We start from the raw sequence: 24,513 nt of genomic DNA, 5'->3' as shown, positions 1-24,513 counted from the left end.
AGCTTAGCAACAAATTAGTCGACTTATGGCAGGAATCAGAAGACGTTAAGATGGGGTTATCCGTTTGAAAGGAGTTTGCGCACAAAGTACTAATTCTTTGGCGTATAACGATCAACAATGATGTGAACAATCATCTAAAGATTAATTTTGAAATGTCTGACATTGTAAAGTTCGACTACAGTAAAAGTTGAAAAATGATTTTTTTTTGTACAAAGAACACTTCATTTTGTTATAAAAATTTTGGTTAGATAAAACTTTTTTTTTTCATACAGTTTTTGTTCGTTTTAAAGCCAATGCTATCATTAATTACGTTTCAATATTATTTTACAAATATTTTATCATATCCCATCAAATACAAGAGAATGATTTTTCAAGTTTTAAAAAATCAAGGTGTTGCAATACTTTTTTCCGTGTGTATATATAATTGCACTTGTTGACTCATACTAAACGAATCAAATTGATTTAAGTGTTCAAGTCAGCTTATATCAATAGGGTCGAAGACCCGTCGTGACATCGGTGGTTTTCTGCTATGAGATCGGATTGTTGTGACTTTTCGCTTTATTGCGCCCATTTCAATGTACATGTAAAGGTGGTCTTCATCCCATTGTACACACTGATACTTACTTTTGTGTTCCCTTATTATCATTGGTATAGTACTAAACTACTAAGTATAACCACCACGAAATATACAGTTTGTAACCTACAGGTATTCGATACAAATCATATACCAATATTCTCCTTCAGACATGCTGAACTCCGTGAAAAGGTCAAAGCGGAAAGTTCCTAATCAAATAGCCTAATCAAAAACTCAAACAGATAAAACGAATGGATAACAACTGTAATAAATCAGGCTTGAAAGAGGCTTTTTTCTTAGTAGAAAATGGGGGATTAAACCTTGTTTTATAGCAAGCTAAATTCTCACTTGTATAACAGTCGCATTCAATTCAATAATCAATTTTCTTTTAAATTGAATAGCATATGTACAGACAGCATGATAATAATGACAATGTCATTTTGTTTTCATAATAATATTATTGATGATTTATTCTTTTTCAAATATCATTCCTGAAAAATTGTCTCTTCATATCCATGTTGCCTGCCTCTGTATACACGATATACTCGTGAAGGTTCGCTATATTCATGATATACTTCTGAAGGTTCGCTATATTCATGATAAACTTCTGAAGGTTCGCTATATTCATGATAAACTTCTGAAGGTTCGCTATATATATGAGACACTTTCTCCTCCCCTTCGTTTCTGAAATGGATATATGTACTAATTAAATTGAGAATGGAGGTGTGCTTCAGCTGGCCCCTTAAAAAAATGTGTACAAAGAACATGATGTAGAGACTTCGTATACACGTACGACATTGCAAATATACAATTCAGGAAATTTTCTTCGGTCATATATCATGGATAAAACGAACCCGTTATTAAACATATATCTGATCCACATTACGCATGTTACGTGTCATGCTTGTAAATATCATTTAGAATCGTTTACTCGATAAAAACTAATTATGGTACTTCAGTATGGTCAAACACAGTTTATATCTGTAAAACGATCTCTGATCGAACTGTCTGAACTGTCTTCCTTAAATCTGTTCTAGCGTTTAACAGCACCAATTTGTTAAAGGTAGACCTGTTTTAGTGCATAGGGGCTTGATACAAGTATATATGTATGTGAATAGCTCATATGCTAATCAAAATACATGTTAACAAATACTGGCTTGCATGCATCATCCAAAACGCATATTTTAACCAATATCAAAAAGCAATTATCTGTTACCAAATAACGAATCCACAGATAAACTCGGAATAAATAATTGAAATTAATACTGAGTAAATAAAGGAAACATTAGTTTAGGAATTTGAAACATTTAACCGTAGAATGCATTTGTCTCGATTGTAAAACAAACACGTTCGTTTAAAATGTGCGAAAGTTTACGATTTATAGTTCAATAATATATATTTACTAATGAAATTAACAGCTCAATTACAAGCCTAATATTATAGAAATACGGTGATAGTGTATGATTAACTATAAACTGTACGTCAAAACATGGCTATTAACAACAACCGAACGTAAATATCGTCAAATATATAAGTCCTTTCATGACACAAATTGAAAAAAAATAACTGTTGATATGTCCCCCCCCTACTTGCCGACTTGTTTCTTTATTGTTATGAGACTGACTTCATGCAGAAACTTCTTAGGAAGAAAGAAATTTGGTGACTATGCGGAACGCATCTATCCCATCGAACTAGAGATAAAGGATACTACAGATGCAGGTAAGTCGGCCTCATATCTTGACTTACATCTAGATATTGACAGTGAGTGTCGGTTGAAAACAAACTTAACGACAAAAGAGATGATTTCAGCTTTCTTATTGTGAATTTTCAATTTCTAAGTAGCAACATTCCAGCAGCACCCGCATACGGGGTATATATCTCCCAATTGATACGATATTCCCGTGCTTGCATTTCCTATCATGATTTTCTTGATAGAGGGTTGCTGCTCACAAGGAAGCTCATTAACCGTTAAACCGTTTCACAAATGACATCGGATAAGTTCTTTACGTCGTTACTACAATCTCCTTCCCATTCATGAATGTGACCTACCGGGTGTCACATGTGGAGCAGGATCTGCTTACCCTTCCGCAGCACCTGATATCACCTCTTAGTTTTTGGTGGGGTTCGTGTTGTTTATTCTTTAGGTTCCTATGTTGTGTCTTGTGTACTATTGTTTGTCTGTTTGTCTTTTTAATTTTTAGCCATGGCTTTGTCAGTTTAATTTCAATTTATGAGTTTGACTGTCCCTTTGGTATCATTCGTCCCTCTTTTATGAATACACTTTATCTGTTTTGTACAGAATAATATAGCGTAGGCAATATATTCGGTTTAAGATTAAAACTACTTACGTTACATTGGTGGATGTATACTTGGATGGATCTTTTTGTCGTTTTTTTATGAGGCAATAAATTGCAATAACAACCAATAATCCAGATATGATTATTCCTCCTGCTATAATAAGTCCAGTGTAATGATTCAGTATTTCTGAAACTGTAATTTTAACACCTAGGAATATCGAAGTATTAAACTATAATTTTTAACTTGAACGTTAATTAACTGTGACAATTTTAGATCAAAATATTATTTGTAACAGCAATTGTCCTGTGATTTCTTTTTAATTATCTCTTCTTATATATTGGTAATGAACGGTAAAAATTACAAATTACGAAAATTAGAAGTATTTTAAACATGGTTGAATACGATAGTTCAAAAAAGAATTCAGACTATGTAGGAAAACTGTTCTTACAAATAGTGTTTTCTAAAATAAGCTAATTGGTTACAAATTAATTTAAGAGTCAGTTCATGCCAAACCTACATCAAACGTTAGGAAAAATCAGTCGGGAATTGAAATATGAATAGAAAATTCTACCGCAGATCCGAATACAAACTTTATTCCGATGCATGCCCAAAGTAGCATTGTTTGGCGATTTTGTTCAAATATGTGTTCAGTATCAGACATTTATTTGTGGTTTTCAACTATAATCCCAAATGCAAATATCGATTATTAATGTGTAGGTGTAAGGTTGAAGTCGGGTGTACGATCAGACGAACAGAAGGCTGCAAAACAGGGTCCGTGCTAAAACTTAAAAACGTTTGACGAAAGCTTTTAGATATAGATGTGTTGTTTCCTGAAACTAAAGGGAGGTGGAATCGAATTCACGATTTCTGTTTTTTTTTTCTTCAGTTGTTGATGCATTTGCCTTTTAAAGGTGATACTTAGATTGATTTAGGCCAATTTATTTTGATGGATTCCGCTTGGGTGTCTAGATTTGCAAATATCGTTAAATCATCTTTATGCAGGGAAATTTGAATTGCTGTCAATCTGTCATAACTTTCATAACTTGACTAACTCACATGGATGAATAAACAAAAAAACTAAAAATCACTAAATTAAATTTTGAATCAAAACCAAAAAGTATTTTGATCTTTAGATTAATATAACAAAGAAGTTTGTACAGTTTTAAGCTATAATCATAAATTAATTTTGAGATGCGGCGCGACATGTAAAAAAACCTTCCCCCTTTTTTTGCAAAATACTGAATAACTCAAAAATAAAATTTTGAATCATCACCAAAAAGTATACAGATCTTTAATTAATGTAACAAAGAAGTGTGTAAAGGGTTAAGCAATACTCATAAATCGTTTTTGGGATACGGCACGACATGTAAAACCCACCTCCCCCTTTTTTTCAAAATACTCAATAACTCAAAAATGAAATTTTGAATCATCACCAAAAAGTATACAGATCTTAAGATTAATATAACTAAGAAGTGTGTAAAGTTTTTAGCAAAGCAATAATCAAAAATCGTTTTTGATATACGGTGCGACATGTGAAAAAAACACACCCCTTAGTTTTAGTTACAAAGTGCCGTAACTCAAAAAGTTTTAATCTTATTTTCACCAAAAAGTATACAGATCATTTGATCATCATAAGAAACAATGAAATTTGGATAAGTCCTTCTCAAGTAACGGTGCGACATGTTTACGCCGGACAGACAGGCGTACAGACGGACGGATAGACGGACGGACACCGGACATTTGTATAACATGATACGTCCCGTAAAAATTTTGACGGGCGTATAAAAAATAACATTCAATCTTATCCAATATTCAGTAGTTAATTGTTTGTTTGAAGGTTGATATGTATGTATATATACATATATTGAAGTATAACTACTTTATCATGTTTATTTTCACTTTTAATTATGTCTAATAAACAAACTAACTTGTTCTTGTTAACGTTGTTTTTGGTGGTGTTATTTTTATCGTGCAATCAATGTCAGTAGAGGGAAAACGGTAGTATTTAATTTTCCCAGCATTAGGTTGGCCATTTGTGTACCCAAGGCAGGTGAAGGAAGTCAAATTAGGAGCGCTGTGATTGGATGTAAAAGAGGGACGAAAGATACCAAAGGGACAGTCAAACTCATAAATCTAAAACAAACTGACAACGCCATGTAAGGGTACAATATATTTTTTATTTATCTTTGAATAACTGCAGTGTGTATATTTACAATATAAATTTTAAAACCTATTGAAATATTTTCTGGAGAATTATTCGAAAAGACTTGCAAAATTTCATAAATTTGGTGCAAAATGACGGTGGACATGGATAACATAAACAAGCTCCGTTGGAAGTTGGTCATGATACTATTTGGCTTTAATTTTTAAAACAGAGTAATAAAGTACTAACACAACATATAACTGTTTTATCCAGGTTTTTATCTTAAAAAGTGGTAAATTTAGAAAATGTTAACATTGTCGCCTATGGCAGAATAAATAGTACCGTTTTCCCTAGAAACGGATGGTACAGATGTTTTCTGTGTTGTTCCTGTTGTTATCCCGTCTGTTGTACTGTCAATTTCGATTGAAGTGGATGGTTTCATTGCGTTTTGCGTTGTTTCTATCCATTTCACAGATGTCGCAGTTCCAATTGCAGTAGACATTGATGGTATTGATTGTTTCTGTGTTGTCGCTGTTGGTGTCATTATTGTAGTTGCTATAAAAAATTAAAAGCAAATGTTTAACAAATGATGATCATGTTGTGAAAGATGTAGACTTGGTAACGTGGTGTCGATTGAGTCAGTTTGACGAATATTGTTGTAATATTGATTGTTTTATTATAAAAACGAAGATGTGGTATGATTGTCAGTACGACAATTTTCCACAAGGAAGCAAGGGAAACTGAAATTAACAAGTAAAGGTCACCGTACGGCCTTCAACAATGAGCAAAGTCCATACCACATAGTCAGCTATAAAACGACTAAAATGACGAATGTAAAACCACGGTCTCATGAATGTAAAATATATAAACGAAACAAAATTAGAAACACACCAACAAACGAGAACCACTGAATTACAGGCTCCTGACTTGAGACAGACACATACATTTACATAGCTTTTTGTGCTAAGAAGGCAATATGTACACCACACATTGTTCTGTGTAAAGATAAACCTGCGCACCATGAACAGTATTAAGGCACGACCTATATAGATAAATTTCAAAGCATTACTATTTAAGAAAGGATATTAACTTCTTCTTGATTCCGCTATTAATTTATTTTTATTCCTGCAGAGGATGATAAAATAACCTTACCTTGTATATTTAACTATGAAAATATAAAATTACTGAACGATCATTTTAATAAATAATGTAGGCGTAAATATGAACTTTCAGTAGACTTTATAACTAAACCCTGTGCGTGAAACAAATACATGCTAGGAAATTGCGCAATCTATCAAGAAACAAGAGGTGATTAATATTTAAGAATTGAATGCTGCCTTTTGTAAATTTATTGGGGTGTAAAAGCGTTGACCGAAGTACATTTTGTATGAAGCGCGGAAGCGCTTCATACTAAAAATGTGCGCACGGTCAACGCTTTTACAACCCTATTAAGTTACAAAAAGAAGCATTCAATACTTATAATTACATTTTTTGTAGCTAGAATCATGAACACACGATTTTTATCAAGTTTTCATTTAATTTACCTGTGCACTTTATTGTGGGACCTCGTGTCATCATGAATGATAAATGTTATTGTCTAATACAATTGTTTCAGGAATAGCACGCGATGTGCAGTTAGCCAATCAGAATAACGTATTATAATGAAACATACATATAATGTAATTATAGTATAATATAAGTTAAGTAGTTATCAAAGGTACCAGGATTATAACTTAATACGTGAGACACACGTTTCGTCTACATAAGACTCCTCAAAAACAATTATAGAGCCAACAAGGTAAAAGCTGAAGAGCATTGAAGTCCCAAAATTCCAAAAAGTTGTGCTAAATACGGCTGTGGTAATCTATTCCTGGGATAAAAAAATCATTAGTTTTTCGAAAAATTAAAAGTTTTGAAATTTATAAAGACCAAAATTAAGACACGTCACTGTTGAAAATAACGAGGTCAATATATAAAGGCAACAGTAGTATACCGCTGTTCAAAACTCATAAATCCATGGACAAAAAACTAAATCGGGGTAACAAACTAAAACCGAGGGAAACGCATTAAATATAAGAGAAGAACAACGACACAACACTAAAATGTAACACACACAGAAACGGACCAAACATAAGACAAAATCCCACGAGAATAACAATACCACTGTTGGTGGAGGTTTTCGAACGATCAGACGAACAGAAGGCTGCAAAACAGGGTCCGTGTTAAAACTTAAAAACGTTTGACGAAAGCTTTTAGATATAGATGTGTTGTTTCCTGAAACTAAAGGGAGGTGGAATCGAATTCACGATTTCTGTTTTTTTTTCTTCAGTTGTTGATGCATTTGCCTTTTAAAGGTGATACTTAGATTGATTTAGGCCAATTTATTTTGATGGATTCCGCTTGGGTGTCTAGATTTGCAAATATCGTTAAATCATCTTTATGCAGGGAAATTTGAATTGCTGTCAATCTGTCATAACTTTCATAACTTGACTAACTCACATGGATGAATAAACAAAAAAACTAAAAATCACTAAATTAAATTTTGAATCAAAACCAAAAAGTATTTTGATCTTTAGATTAATATAACAAAGAAGTTTGTACAGTTTTAAGCTATAATCATAAATTAATTTTGAGATGCGGCGCGACATGTAAAAAAACCTTCCCCCTTTTTTTGCAAAATACTGAATAACTCAAAAATAAAATTTTGAATCATCACCAAAAAGTATACAGATCTTTAATTAATGTAACAAAGAAGTGTGTAAAGGGTTAAGCAATACTCATAAATCGTTTTTGGGATACGGCACGACATGTAAAACCCACCTCCCCCTTTTTTTCAAAATACTCAATAACTCAAAAATGAAATTTTGAATCATCACCAAAAAGTATACAGATCTTAAGATTAATATAACTAAGAAGTGTGTAAAGTTTTTAGCAAAGCAATAATCAAAAATCGTTTTTGATATACGGTGCGACATGTGAAAAAAAAACACCCCCCTTAGTTTTAGTTACAAAGTGCCGTAACTCAAAAAGTTTTAATCTTATTTTCACCAAAAAGTATACAGATCATTTGATCATCATAAGAAACAATGAAATTTGGATAAGTCCTTCTCAAGTAACGGTGCGACATGTTTACGCCGGACAGACAGGCGTACAGACGGACGGATAGACGGACGGACACCGGACATTTGTATAACATGATACGTCCCGTAAAAATTTTGACGGGCGTATAAAAAATAACATTCAATCTTATCCAATATTCAGTAGTTAATTGTTTGTTTGAAGGTTGATATGTATGTATATATACATATATTGAAGTATAACTACTTTATCATGTTTATTTTCACTTTTAATTATGTCTAATAAACAAACTAACTTGTTCTTGTTAACGTTGTTTTTGGTGGTGTTATTTTTATCGTGCAATCAATGTCAGTAGAGGGAAAACGGTAGTATTTAATTTTCCCAGCATTAGGTTGGCCTTTTGTGTACCCAAGGCAGGTGAAGGAAGTCAAATTAGGAGCGCTGTGATTGGATGTAAAAGAGGGACGAAAGATATCAAAGGGACAGTCAAACTCATAAATCTAAAACAAACTGACAACGCCATGTAAGGGTACAATATATTTTTTATTTATCTATGAATAACTGCAGTGTGTATATTTACAATATAAATTTTAAAACCTATTGAAATATTTTCTGGAGAATTATTCGAAAAGACTTGCAAAATTTCATAAATTTGGTGCAAAATGACGGTGGACATGGATAACATAAACAAGCTCCGTTGGAAGTTGGTCATGATACTATTTGGCTTTAACTTTTTAAAACAGAGTAATAAAGTACTAACACAACATATAACTGTTTTATCCAGGTTTTTATCTTAAAAAGTGGTAAATTTAGAAAATGTTAACATTGTCGCCTATGGCAGAATAAATAGTACCGTTTTCCCTAGAAACGGATGGTACAGATGTTTTCTGTGTTGTTCCTGTTGTTATCCCGTCTGTTGTACTGTCAATTTCGATTGAAGTGGATGGTTTCATTGCGTTTTGCGTTGTTTCTATCCATTTCACAGATGTCGCAGTTCCAATTGCAGTAGACATTGATGGTATTGATTGTTTCTGTGTTGTCGCTGTTGGTGTCATTATTGTAGTTGCTATAAAAAATTAAAAGCAAATCTTTAACAAATGATGATCATGTTGTGAAAGATGTAGACTTCTTAACGTGGTGTCGATTGAGTCAGTTTGACGAATATTGTTGTAATATTGATTGTTTTATTATAAAAACGAAGATGTGGTATGATTGTCAGTACGACAATTTTCCACAAGGAAGCAAGGGAAACTGAAATTAACAAGTAAAGGTCACCGTACGGCCTTCAACAATGAGCAAAGTCCATACCACATAGTCAGCTATAAAACGACTAAAATGACGAATGTAAAACCACGGTCTCATGAATGTAAAATATATAAACGAAACAAAATTAGAAACACACCAACAAACGAGAACCACTGAATTACAGGCTCCTGACTTGAAACAGACACATACATTTACATAGCTTTTTGTGCTAAGAAGGCAATATGTACACCACACATTGTTCTGTGTAAAGATAAACCTGCGCACCATGAACAGTATTAAGGCACGACCTATATAGATAAATTTCAAAGCATTACTATTTAAGAAAGGATATTAACTTCTTCTTGATTCCGCTATTAATTTATTTTTATTCCTGCAGAGGATGATAAAATAACCTTACCTTGTATATTTAACTATGAAAATATAAAATTACTGAATGATCTTTTTTAATAAATAATGTAGGCGTAAATATGAACTTTCAGTAGACTTTATAACTAAACCCTGTGCGTGAAACAAATACATACTAGGAAATTGCGCAATCTATCAAGAAACAAGAGGTGATTAATATTTAAGAATTGAATGCTGCCTTTTGTAAATTTATTGGGGTGTAAAAGCGTTGACCGAAGTACATTTTGTATGAAGCGCGGAAGCGCTTCATACTAAAAATGTGCGCACGGTCAACGCTTTTACAACCCTATTAAGTTACAAAAAGAAGCATTCAATACTTATAATTACATTTTTTGTAGCTAGAATCATGAACACACGATTTTTATCAAGTTTTCATTTAATTTACCTGTGCACTTTATTGTGGGACCTCGTGTCATCATGAATGATAAATGTTATTGTCTAATACAATTGTTTCAGGAATAGCACGCGATGTGCAGTTAGCCAATCAGAATAACGTATTATAATGAAACATACATATAATGTAATTATAGTATAATATAAGTTAAGTAGTTATCAGAGGTACCAGGATTATAACTTAATACGTGAGACACACGTTTCGTCTACATAAGACTCCTCAAAAACAATTATAGAGCCAACAAGGTAAAAGCTGAAGAGCATTGAAGTCCCAAAATTCCAAAAAGTTGTGCTAAATACGGCTGTGGTAATCTATTCCTGGGATAAAAAAATCATTAGTTTTTCGAAAAATTAAAAGTTTTGAAATTTATAAAGACCAAAACTAAGACACGTCACTGTTGAAAATAACGAGGTCAATATATAAAGGCAACAGTAGTATACCGCTGTTCAAAACTCATAAATCCATGGACAAAAAACTAAATCGGGGTAACAAACTAAAACCGAGGGAAACGCATTAAATATAAGAGAAGAACAACGACACAACACTAAAATGTAACACACACAGAAACGGACCAAACATAAGACAAAATCCCACGAGAATAACAATACCACTGTTGGTGGAGGTTTTCGCACGATAGGTTATTACTAGTCCAGTAGTCAGCACTTCTAAGTTGACATGAATTATCTGTGATATGATACTTAATTAGAATTTTTTGAAAAAAAGTTTTTACACCCCTTTGAATAGAGTTCCTTACAATGTAACTGTTTTGGACAAAAACTTTTATGTTAGGCCATTGGTGCTCCTTGACTACGTACTTTGTTTGCCTTTTTGATTCGAGCGTCATTGTTGAGTCTTTTTGTCGACGAAATGCGTGTTTGCTCTACACAATTTTAATCGAGGTATCTATGATGAAATTATAGACATTCCTTACCATTTGATAAAAGAATGATAATACATTCTTATGGAAAAGGAATAAATAAAAACATGAATCATATACCCACGTCACAGGCACTATTCCATGGTTCACACAACTGCTGGTAAATTAGCATTATTCCAATATCAGAAAACAAATCCATCATATATATTGAGAGTATGTCATTCTGAATAAAAAGGAATAATGTCTATAACCGAAGGTAATTGGATGAAAAATGTAACACGTGCTGGAATATGATTCGGTTCTTCTGTTCTATTTGTTTGTGTTCAATGATTTTAGCTTAAATGTTGAATATCGACTTTTCATGCAATTAAACTTATTGCTAATATTTCAAAGAAAGAATAATCAGCCTTACCCGTCGTGCAATTAACATCCTCCCATCCAGGATCACATGTGCAGTTAAAACTGTCGGTCAAATCAACACACGTGCCGTTGTTCTGACACGGATTTGGATCGCACCTGTCATCTAAAAATATAAAAAAAATCAGAGTAAACTCATATCTTCATTTTGACAATGCCTGTTATAAAGTTGTTATATGTTTATGCGTTTAAACAATTGATTTTTGGTGGCGGCATGGTCATTATTATTATCCTCTACGACATACAAAATAGCTGATCCGAACGATCATTGACAATGTAGGTAATGGTAGTTAAGCCTGATTGTATAGATACGTAAACTTTTCAATATTCTTATATTGGCTAGACATTGCCTAAAAAATTAAACAATACTAACTAAAACATGTCTCTTTGAGAACAACTAAAGTCGAAGCTCGTTCAATCAAAGCATTGAGACATGACTTGGATAATCTATTATGATATGAGTTCAGACATGCCACTTTACACTGTCACTGGGGCAATGCTCTACAATATTTGAGTCTTGGTACATATGATGATTATATAGACGGTTCTGACCCTAATATTTGATGAAAAACTGGAAGGATGATTTTGGTAAATAGTAAAGAACAATCAATACATACCCACGTCACAGGCGCTGTTCCATGGTTCGCACAAGGATGCATCATTTGGCAAAACGTCATTGGAGCCTGCAATGAAAGTATAAAAAACATAACAATTACTGAAGTTTTGTTTAACTAGGAAGTTTTCAGTTAACATTTTGATGTTCTGATAAAACAAATGTACACATAATTATTTTACAGGTTATATGCAATTTTAACCAATTTATGATTTTTCAAAGAGGTTGTCACTTTCCATGGACATTGATTTTAAGTATTACACAGATATTGCAATTTCATTTTTCTGTTTTGTATGCACAAAATTTGAAATATTTTGCAGACGTTCTGCATTGAAGTAACAAAAGTTAGATGCATTATTATTTAAATATTCACAGAGGCAAAGCAAACAACCCAACCTGTCTTCAATAAAAGATTCACAGTTGTATTCCTAACGCTTTTGAGTTCGTACTTATACAACTCATTTAATAAAACAGCATAGATAGTATCACAACTGTTGAATTCAATAAATAAATGCATATAAGATAAGCAAAATACCTCATTTCCAAATACTTGTATTTCATGTAAAGACCATATGCAGCACAAACAAAAAATCAATAAACCAGACTATGATTTTAACTTATTATGCTCAAACTGTATTGAACCAAAATCATAGGTAAAAATATATCTTAATTATGCACATATTTCAAATATTCCACACCAAGCAAACACCTGTGGTACGCATGCATGTCTAGTTGATGTGAGCTTACTCATGGTACAAGAATGCTACCTTGAAAATACTGGACGAAGTGAAAAAAAGACAAACGTAAGTACAATAGAACACGCGCTTATCATAAAATCTATCAGAGGATATATACATGTATCTATGTAGTACCTTGTTTTCTTAAGGTTCGAATTTTAGGTGAGCCTGTGTATTGACACACAGTACTACTCATGGGTGCATTATCAGCTGACATAAATGCTCTCTCATTTGGCTCTGTGCTAGAGTTTATATCTATAAAGGAAAACATATAAAATTGATACCTTAATGTAAACATTTACATACATGTAGGGGAGTCATACTAGTTATACCTTTGGCGTTTCTGATAATAGTTATCAAAAGTACCAGGATTATAAGTATTATTAGTACGCCAGACGCGCGTTTTGTCTACATAAGACTCATCAGTGACGCTCATATCAAAATATTTATAAAGCCAAGAGCATTGAGGAACCAAAATTTCAAACAGTTGTGCCAAATACGGCTAAGGTAATCTATTTTTGGGACAAGAAAAGTTTTTAGAAAAAAATGATGATGGACTATAAGGCCCCGATTATATCATTAGCTTAGTAATCAGTACTTCGATATAGAAACGATTTATAAAACACTTTTATTGAATTGTCCCTGTCATAAATTTATTTTAAAGGAACTAAGGTTTCAACTCATTTAGGAAAATTTAATCTTAGATGGATTTGGGTATTTTCAAAAAGTCTTAGATATACATTTGGTAATTCAAGAAATAAATAATACATATAAACGCAATATAATAATCTACCGAGATGATCTCAGAAGACATCCACAGCCACATGTAACTCGATAGAAACATAAAAAAGATAGCGAGCATATGCAACGTATGGTATTGTTCCATCCTCAGCAGTTGAGATCACCCAAGTATTTTGGTAGGGTTCGTGCTTAGTCTTTCAATTTCTGTGTTGTGTTTTGTGTACTATTGGTTGTATTTTTTTTCTTTCTTAGCCATGGCGTTTTCAGTTTATGCTCGATTTATCAGTTTAAATGTCCCTCTGGTATCTTTCGGCCCACTCGTAAGAATTTGGTCTCAACGTGTCAGTCTTACACAAATCAGGGTTAATATAATCAGCATATCACATTAGAACATTCACTTCCTTGAAATTTCTTTCCCACTGGACTTTGAACAGCCGTCCGTCATCATCGTCTTCATCAGAATGCATCTTCATCTTCCATTCTATTTAGTCAATTCTCTTCACTGGACGTAAAGCAACCGACCATCAATCAATCAATCACTTACATGTATTTTCCATTATTGCACTTTTAATATTTCAGGTTCTTGAGCTCATTACATAACGACAAAAACAATCAAGAGAAGATTAAGGTTTTCGAGCAGTTTCATGCTTGGTCTATTCAGGTTTGAAAGATCTAGGATTTTAGCTAGTTAGTGGGTTTTTTCCTGAGGCAAAAGGTTAGATTTCCAAATAATTAAGAAACGGAAACATTTGAAGGATTTATATTTAAATAACTAAGAGTTTGACAATAATTAGAATGAATGACAAATTATTTGAATGCATAAGTGAAAAATTTAAATTTGGGAAAAATTTTGCAATATTTCAAATAAAAATATTGAAAAATTAAGAACGAAAAACATTGAAATTTGATACATGTCAAGATTCATGTTCTTAAGATTAACGTGAAAGCCCCAGTACAAATTTAAAATGTATTAAAAGATTGAGGAGCTGATAAAATCGAAATGGACAAATAGTATAGCCAAACAGGGCAAGGAATCAGATCTTTGCAAAAGGGAGACATATTCCGAAATATGGAACAATTTTGAAAAATTTATAACATCTAAGTTCAAAATTGCAATATCTTAAGTTGTAGATTGATTCTGCAATAATGGATTTTGAAGTAGTGAAGCCCTAGGAGACAAACGTATCGACCAATTGTATAAATAACATTAACTGTTTGAATTTGACTACACCAGATTTGGATATCGACAACTATTGTCTCTTTAGTAATGTTCGATTCTAATTCGAAAGCACCATATTGCCTTTAACAATGACCAGAGCTCAAAGCGTATGCTCAGCTATAAAAGGCCCCTAAATGACAAATGTAAAACAACGGACTAATGACAAAAACTAAATAAAATGGAAAACTTATGTCTGTTGTATGTAAGATTTAATAGTAATGATTCTGAGCATTGCTAAAAAAGCATGTTAATAATGTTTTTCCATATTTTGTTTCTCCATTTTTGGTTTCAATTTTTTTTTAAACAAAATCTATGAATAATAATCATTGATGATAACATTCGTGCATCCAATACAACACAATACAACAATACGTCATTATTTACAATCATATTTGCATCTTGTTATTTCTTAACATAAACCTGCAGTTTGTAAACATTTGTATGTGGATGTTTTATTTGGACTTACCGGACATAGACAAATATTGTGCATGCATTTCTAAAAATTTACTAACTAACTTACATTTTACTAGCTTTGCATTTTCCTGTCTATACATTTAGATTTCGAATTTTTGTTTGAATTTATTAGTATGCCACGTGTTTGTAATTACATAATTGTTGTCGTGGCTTATGTGCACTTTAAATAAACGCATCACTGATATATGTAACAGCACATCCGAACCTTTTTCCCTATTTATTGTAAAGTTTCTGGTTTTCTAAATTTGGTGTCAGGTTTTTTTCAGTCTGATATATTGAGGAATAAAACCACGCACCTGATAAAAGGTAAAAATAATACAAATCGGTAGTAATCTTTGTCAATTTCATACATAGATATAGCCACATACTGTCACCGAAAGGTCCATCTGAAAAGCTACTGTCACTTCTGAAAAATATATTCAAGAACACTGAATTGTGAGAACGACATTCAAAATGTGTCTAGTTAAACACTACTCATTTATAGGTTATGATTGTAAAAAATACAATGCGAAGTTTGACCAAATTATAGTAACTTTACACGAAACGCGCGTCTGGCGTATAAAATTAAAATCCTGGTACTTTTGATAACTATTTACACCACTGGGTCGATGCCACTGCTGGTGGACGTTTCGTCCCCGAGGGTATCACCAGCCCAGTAGTCAGCACTTCGGTGTTGACATGAATATCAATTATATGGTCATTTTTATAAATTTTCTGTTTACAAAACTTTGAATTTTTCGAAAAACTAAGGATTTTCTTACCCCAGGAGTAGATTACCTTAGCCGTATTTGGCACAACTTTTTGGAATTTTGGATCCTCAATGCTCTTCAACTTTGTATTTATTTGGCTTTTTAACTATTTTGATTTGAGCGTCACTGATGAGTCTTATGTAGACGAAACGCGCGTCTGGCGTATAAAATTAAAATCCTGGTACTTTTGATAACTATTTACACCACTGGGTCGATGCCACTGCTGGTGGACGTTTCGTCCCCGAGGGTATCACCAGCCCAGTAGTCAGCACTTCGGTGTTGACATGAATATCAATTATATGGTCATTTTTATAAATTTTCTGTTTACAAAACTTTGAATTTTTCGAAAAACTAAGGATTTTCTTACCCCAGGAGTAGATTACCTTAGCCGTATTTGGCACAACTTTTTGGAATTTTGGATCCTCAATGCTCTTCAACTTTGTATTTATTTGGCTTTTTAACTATTTTGATTTGAGCGTCACTGATGAGTCTTATGTAGACGAAACGCGCGTCTGGCGTATAAAATTAAAATCCTGGTACTTTTGATAACTATTTACAGATTAATAATCAAAACTTATTGTCATGATCATTCGACAATTGAACTTTTTAAAGAAAAAAGTAAAGCATCTGTAATGGTCTGTTAGGTAATATTCAATACCTACTCGTTGCGATTTGACATGATTATTTCATTATTTTTATATTTGTCAAGCTGTCATTTGTTTATTAAAGTTATGGGCTATTACAAATGAAAAAGAAAATTATTATTTTCATTGAAGGAAAAAGAGTGAGTATGTTCTTACAGCCAATCAATACAAAACCGTCAAACAGAACCGTAAAGTTAGTTTTACCTTTTTTAGGTAAATGTGTGTTTGTGTAATGAAGTAATCATAGTGCTTAAGATAATATTTCTTCTTGTCGTTAATGTGCTTTTGAATAGAGACTTTTGAATACAATTCAAGATTTTCACATACATGAACTATCCTGTACCTTATTCTAGATAGGCAGAAAACTATAGCCGCATATTTTAACAGCAACACCATGTGAATTTAAATACAAAATGTTTGTAATAATTATTTGATCCCTACAAGGAGATAATGCCTTTGAACAACTATTTTTGCCATTTTTTTTTATTGCGAAAGTGTAGAACACACAATTAAGGTCTTCAGAAATATTAATTCTGATACATGTAATTACGTTTATAATTCGAATGACATCATGGTACCGACTAGAAAATAATGTATTCACATGATTTGTTATGATAATCACAAAACAATGCATCTTTAAAAATCCCTTGACTTATTTTGTCAAAACAGTGTAAATTTGAAAAAAAAACCTATTTGTTTAAATAAAAAAGTCTACACTTAATAATTATATATATTTATATATATTTCCTTCTTACTTGAAAACTACAACAGTCGTTGTAACAGAAATATCTAAACTATCAATGCAAGTCCAGTAGTTCAATTTTGTTTCAAAGACTTTCAAATAATCGACAAAATGTTGAATGGTTGTTGTTTCGATTTTTATATTGGTTGATTTCTTTAAATTGTCTGATAATGAAGTGTAATTATATTCCCATTCTGCATTCTTCAGATCTTGAGGTAAAGAACAGCTCGCATCTAAAAGTATAGATCTAGAGTTCACAAAAAATGAGAAAGTATGAACATCTAACAAAGACCAGGACGGATATAAAACCGAATTAAACAAAATGACTCCGGAAATGTTTGGTAATATCGATTTACTTTTAAAAATACATAAAACATAATGAACAAGGATACTACAATATTTAGACCAACAATTACATCACAGATAATAACATTCAGTCCTCAGTATAATAAAATCCGCCATAAATAATCAACAAAGTGTTGAATGGTTAATGTGTCGATTTTTATATTGGTTGATTTCTTTACATTGTCTGGTACTAAAGTGTAATTATATTCCCAATCTGAATTTTTCAGATCTGGAGGTAAAGAACAGCTCGTATCTGAAAGTATATAATCTAATGTAAGGTTCAGAATTCGACCTGTTGATACTGTTTATAATGCTTTTTTGTCATTTTTTATTTATACGGATCTTGTCTGTACACCAGCTTTGATTATTTGTAATATCTTCACTTATTCTTACAACATTTGTATAAACTTCAAGATTATAAAAAAACCGGTTTTTTTCTAAAGTGAACATTGATTGGTTAAATATTTCTCAGTCATGTCCTGTTTTTGAATTTGTTTGTTAGCTTTTTGGTCATGAATGTTTGTCTCTAATATTTAATTAACTGTGCATTTGTATTCAGATATCGCAGATCAAATTTATTCGTTCATTGTTTAATCATACGTTTTTTGATTGAGTTAAGTCTGCCAATTGATATTTTATCGTATGTTTTTCTTTGTTGTGATGTTATGCTATTGTTTCAGAAAAAGGGAGAAGGTTTGGATCCATTAAAACGTTTAATCCCGCTGCAAATGTTTGCACCTGTCCTAAGTCAGGAATCTGATGTACAGTAGTTGTCGTTTGTTTATGTAATATATACGTGTTTCTCGTTTCTCGTTTTGTTTATATAGATTAGACCGTTGGTTTTCCCGTTTGAATGGTTTTACACTAGTAATTTTGGGGCCCTTTATAGCTTGTTGTTCGGTGTGAGCTAAGGCTCCGTGTTGAAGGCCGTACTTTAACCTATAATGGTTTACTTTTTAAATTGTTATTTGTATGGAGAGTTGTCTCATTGGCACTCACACCACATCTTCATATATCTAATAACGAGCAATATGAGCATCTCATATAGAGCAGCACGAATATAACACCGAATTTAACGTAATGACGTAACATTAGGTTATTTGATTTACTTTGATATATAAAACATAACGAACCACAATAGAGATCGACTTAAACAGTTTAAACATATTATTTTTCATCACAATTTGGTCTTGTTTCAAAAGAATCGTGAAAAACGACCATTCCACAGTTGATACAAATATAATGGTTATGATAGAACTAACATGATAGCTTTACAAAGATAATGTAATATTGTTACCTACAATTACTTCACAAATAATAACACACAGTCTTTAGTATAGTTAAAACCCGCCATAATACTTTTTTTCAACTGTAATTGTAGAATTTAGTATTAAATGTATGTCAGACGTGCATAACTATGTTTCATGCTCTTGAATTAAGTACAAATGTAAGACACAACTTCCTCGAGATACAAACAATATATTTTAATAATCATCTCAAACATTGAGCTTAATATCATTATCGCAGAATTACCCAGCAAAAAGCAGTTCTGAAACAACGTCAAACTATACTTACTAGACCCCTATCATTTGACGAGAATCTTGTCGACTTTATTTATGTGTATAAAGTCCTTTTGTTTGTCAGTTGAAGTCGGTGATATCTTAGGCAGCCAATAAGCACAACAAAAGCATTTAAAACTAGGTGTTCATAGTAATATTAATGATGTGATGCATCACACGTTATTGACAGATCTGATTCACTGAGTTCAGTCGGTTTAAATTTATTAGCCAACAGATGTAAATTAAACCAATCAGTCATTATCATAAATAAATCTGCTTCGGAGTTCAACCCTTTCATTTGTTTTTACTTTTTATTCTATAAATTTATTTATATTTATTATTTTGTAAAATGCCTTTTTTATAAATGCCTAGAAAAATAAGTCATTATGCTTGCATGCCTACATTAAGATAATGCCTGTAACAAATATATATAGTTACAAGAATATTTTTTTTTTTTTGGATTTTAAGAAAGTTTTAAGATATATTTTCTGCTTGTGTTTTGTATATGCAACTTTTTGTGTTTCTTTGGTTCTTATAACGTGACTCTGTACTTTAAAAGATCCCGTCAGTATGATATTGTTCTATTATATGTCATTCTGATATATTTCTATTATGAATTATAAAATACGTTGAACAACAAACGTCAAAATTATCCAATCGCGTAGTGGAATGAACTATTTGTGGATTCTCATAAATTCTATATAACTTTTGGACTATTTTAAATCCCGGTCTATTTCTGAAATTAATTCTTACATACTTTTAATTTTTTAACCCTGTATGCTAACATTGCCCATGTGAAATTTTGAGTTGTTTGCTTATACATTGAACGACAAATGTATGTGACGTAAAAAAAATTCTGACGTCAGACACGCGAATCAATGAATGTGTTTGTAGATAGATGTTTTTGTGTTCTGTTAAATTGTTCCTTTTAAAATTGTTACACGATGATGACTGCTTTACTTAATTATGACTATTTTATTTATTATGTCTGTTTAGTTCGCGCATCATTGTAAATATAACGGAATTTGATGGGACTGTTATCAAAGTCAGAGGTTTAGCGCTTTAAAACCAGGTTTTATCCACCATTTTCTACATTTGAAAATGCCTGTACCAAGTCAGGAATATGACAGTTCTTGTCCATTCGTTTTTACGTGCTTTGTCATTCGAGTTTGTCATGTGATTATGGACTTTCCGAATGGATTTTCCTCTGAGTTCAGTATTTTTGTGATTTTACTTTGTACATCTTATAAAAAATCATATGATGTAATAATGTAGAAACGATACTTATAGAAGGGTGACAATATGTTTGCAGTAATTAAAACAGGTCATGCGTTACAATAACATTGCTACTCAGTGAAAAATTAACGTCTCACTTAATCCTATAAATTTCACACGATACGATACATGATATAGTGTGTGATAACATTGTGTGAGGGAATTCGACGTTTGATGTACCACTGTTCACTCCAGTGCAATTTATGACAATACCACTGCATCAATCAGAATTATTTTTTTGCAGTGTTTTAAGAAATGATTTTGCTTTGTTGTCGCGTATTATTTGTGAAAAATTCAATGTTTTAAAAAGGCGAATTTTCTTTATAAAGTCAATGATTATGTTGACTTTTGAAGGCCAAACTTTCTACAGCCTTAAATACGCTAATGAAAGATCCAAAAACTATACCAATACATAACGACATGTTTATGAAATTATAACAAATCTATTGGTTAACAAATTTTTACTCGTTATTGCAAAATAATGAACTTAATATATCTGACATTTTCTCCCTACCCTGTTTACCTCTATACATTTTTATGATGTGGACTGGTCATTGTTATTGAATCGTAGGCAATTTGATTGGATTAAGTTGTTATTAGTTTACCTTCAAACTTGTCTATGCTTTTCATACAATGACTATTGATTAATTAGAACGTGCATGAATGTGTACGGTAACTAAAATGACCTTCAAACTGGACACTGGACGAGTCAATATTATGTTTTATCAATGAAAGTTAAGGTATGAAAGGTAAGAATTGCCACTTATTCGATTTTCACAAAATTTTCGGAATATACAGTTGAAAGGTTATTTTTTAAAAGCCTATTGTGAAGAGTAAAGAGAAAGTTTACAAATAATACGTTTTGTTCCATTAAACAAGTCATTTTCGTAAGAGAAATACCGAAATATATTTTACGCACGACTACGGCAGGTAAAATTATTATTTATCATAATAATAAAAAAACATTTTTCAGTCTCATTGGAATATGTTGATTACAATTAATCCCAAACTTAGGAAGTAAGTAACTAAAGTCAAAATATGTCCGATCTGCCTATTTCTGCACATCAAAAGTCAATACGATCGTTTTAAAGTCAATTTCGTCTACCTCACAAAATCTTGTTAGGCACTATAGTACATCATTGTATTTTGTATATTATGAATTCCATAAACAAACAACTTTCAACTTGATAGCCCTCGCATCGAGTGCAGCTACCAGATATCACTTCAATTGTATATAGTATGCTAACCTGTGTACTGTGTTTTAATAAAATGCTGTGATATTTAACCCGTTATTTTCATTGAAATATGTTCTAATGATTATTTAACTAAGCATCACTGTTTGTGACCACTGTATAATCTATACATATATTGTTCATGTTCCTTGACTTCCATGACATTTTATATGTTTAAATTAACATCAAATAAAAAGTTTGAAATAGGATAACCATGATTTTGATACACAACAAAATAAGATTTATGGTATTTGTTTCTTTAGAATGCACGCAGGGAAAACAAGCTAATTTGGGAAACGAATATCTAATGTCTACGTATTTACACTCTGTTCAGCAGTCTGATGAAATGTCGTAATATATCTATATGTTTTCGGTGGGATTCCTTAAAACACGTAAAGGTACACGATAGTCTGATATAGCATTTCTGTTATCTGAGGAAAGCGTCTTTAACCATGGTCTAATTGATATAGAAAATGTGATAAGTTTTTACAGTTATCATTCGGAAATAATTGACTTTCTTAAAACGTATGTAACAGAAAACTTTCGATACGAGTAATTGTTGCCATATATGCATTTGTCAGAGAACCGAGCATATCTTTCCTTATTGATGATGAATACCATTCGCCATACGATTTAGTGTGTGCCATAAAAAGCACGACGGATATAAAGTTTGACACAACAAACTTCATACAGTTCCAAAACAATCCGGTGTTTCGTGTTGTAACATATAAGTCAATATTTTGCGTCCGTGCAACATTTTGTTGATCTTTGATTGTATATTATTTAATCATTGAATTAATTTTGTTTCTTTTTCTTGGTTGTCTGATAACTTCGTTACCTCGGTATTGTATCACCACAAAATTTATGTAAATTATTATATACACTTTTCCATTAAATCGAATGGATGTAAGCAACCACATGACACAGTAAGACCTTCCATAATAATCAAACACGCATAATTCTAACATGACGTCCTTCAAACGCTTTTAGTAAACACCCGTGGTAAAATATAAATATGTTGCTTTGGCTGTTCCGATCGTACTCCCATGTCACATGCTTTTTAATGAATGAGCTAACCGATGTCATAGAACGATGACGTCAGAATATAAGCATTTTACGGGAAAATACATGCTTGTGAAACAGAAAATCATCATAAGAAGAAAACGTAAACAAATGATGCTAAAATGTGTGATATAAGCCATTGTTTGTATACAATTAAGACAAATAGTCGAAGTTATCATTTACAATCATCCAAACCTATCTAAATACGTTATTGTTAATAGTTTAAGCATGTCACTTATTCAGTTTGCTCCGTTCTTTTACATCTACTAATAGTGCGTTTATTGATGGGAACGGCAAAAAATGCCTTCACCTAGAGCGCTACGCTCCAAAAGAATTGCCGTATTTGTCCTATTAGAATCGAAATAATTTATTGGGGCTTGAATATATCGTGATTTTACCACGGATTGTCGCTTTATGTCGATATTCTATCCATCCCTATCGCTCACTGGTTAAATAATTTGCATAAAGAGGGCCAACCCGTGGTACAATCACGATATATTCAAGCCCCCATAAATTGTTTCTTATATATTCAGCTATTAAAGATATATCTTTGAAAAAATGTAAATTAACTCCTTGCAGAATACAAAGGACCTGATTTATATATATAAACCTGAACTATATATATTAACTTAAAACATCGCTGTAACGTCAAAACATTGTTTTACTCGTTCTTATTTCAGTGATTGGACAATCATTTACCTGTAAGAAACCATTATGTTAACTTTTCGCAGTCCAATATTGTTAAGAATTGCCCTCCTCTTTCTTAAAAATATTGGACAGCTAAAGGTAGCAGCCTCAGACCTGTCCAATATTTTACAGAATGGACTGTTATCGGCTTATATCCCTTACAAAATACAATTTACAAAGCATGACAGACATAAACCATGCAAGGACACATCTTTAACATAGTCCTCGAGTACCAATGTAAACAGTATTTGTTGAAATAAAATAAAACTATAATTACCTGACGTAGACGAATAAATAACATATATAATGGCCGAAAGTAGACAAAGCTTTTTTGGTGAATCCATTTCTTATTTGCACACTTAAAAACCAATGTTAGATTACTTTAGTAGAGTTCATAAAATACTCTTGTCCAAAAACGACCATTCGTTCATTACAGTTCATATGAAAAACAAATGATAATTGCATAACTCGAAATAATGAAATTTGATAACACTCGTTTCTATGTATGTATTACATACTTCCGTGTTGAAAGTCTTACTTTGACCTATCATTATTAACTGTTCATTCATTGTGAACTGGATGGAGAATTTTTCATTAGCACACATACCACATCTTTAAATTTAAAGTGAAGTGAACAATTTCAAAGAAAGATATTTAAAAAGAAATGCATTGACCTTCACATGTACACCTATTTTTAATATTATGAGTGCATTAAGTTTTTGTAGGTATGACAAAAACGTAATTAGGTAAACCAGTATAGATCGTATGCCATTGGCGCGAGCTTGACTTTTGATATCCTCAATTATTAAAAAAAACTGGAGTTATACATTAACGGTATCAATATTACTGCAAACGATGCCCTATTAGACAATTGATGACCTTACAATGGTGCTTCAGTCCCAAATCAAGAATATAAGGTTTCAACGTTAACTGATAAGTTATTTCAACTTTCAAATTTCATACTGCGACATGAACATGTATA

General features: G+C 32.1%; 2 protein-coding genes across 2 annotated transcripts; both read right to left on the bottom strand.

Moving 5' to 3' along the window:
* Positions 1 to 788: 788 nt before the first annotated feature.
* On the bottom strand, positions 789 to 9,157 carry LOC139487047 (uncharacterized). The gene is made up of 4 exons (XM_071272064.1): positions 8,947 to 9,157; positions 5,358 to 5,570; positions 2,923 to 3,079; positions 789 to 1,258 (listed from the first exon to the last, which is right to left on the bottom strand). The coding sequence occupies exons 1-4, from the start codon at positions 9,146 to 9,148 to the stop codon at positions 1,060 to 1,062; spliced, it is 771 nt and encodes a 256-aa protein (XP_071128165.1). The 5' UTR covers positions 9,149 to 9,157; the 3' UTR covers positions 789 to 1,059.
* Positions 9,158 to 11,394: 2,237 nt separating this feature from the next.
* LOC139484201 (sushi, nidogen and EGF-like domain-containing protein 1) lies at positions 11,395 to 17,600 on the bottom strand. Its single transcript, XM_071267935.1, has 5 exons — positions 17,385 to 17,600; positions 15,533 to 15,642; positions 12,938 to 13,057; positions 12,070 to 12,135; positions 11,395 to 11,558 (listed from the first exon to the last, which is right to left on the bottom strand). The coding sequence occupies exons 2-5, from the start codon at positions 15,600 to 15,602 to the stop codon at positions 11,395 to 11,397; spliced, it is 420 nt and encodes a 139-aa protein (XP_071124036.1). The 5' UTR covers positions 15,603 to 15,642; positions 17,385 to 17,600.
* Between the last annotated feature and the right edge of the window lie 6,913 nt (positions 17,601 to 24,513).

The sequence above is a fragment of the Mytilus edulis genome, chromosome 8 (assembly GCF_963676685.1).
Source record: "Mytilus edulis chromosome 8, xbMytEdul2.2, whole genome shotgun sequence".
NCBI lineage: Eukaryota > Metazoa > Mollusca > Bivalvia > Mytilida > Mytilidae > Mytilus > Mytilus edulis.
The sequence above is the reverse complement of the archived record's forward strand: the minus strand, read 5'-3'. Positions and strand labels throughout refer to the sequence as shown.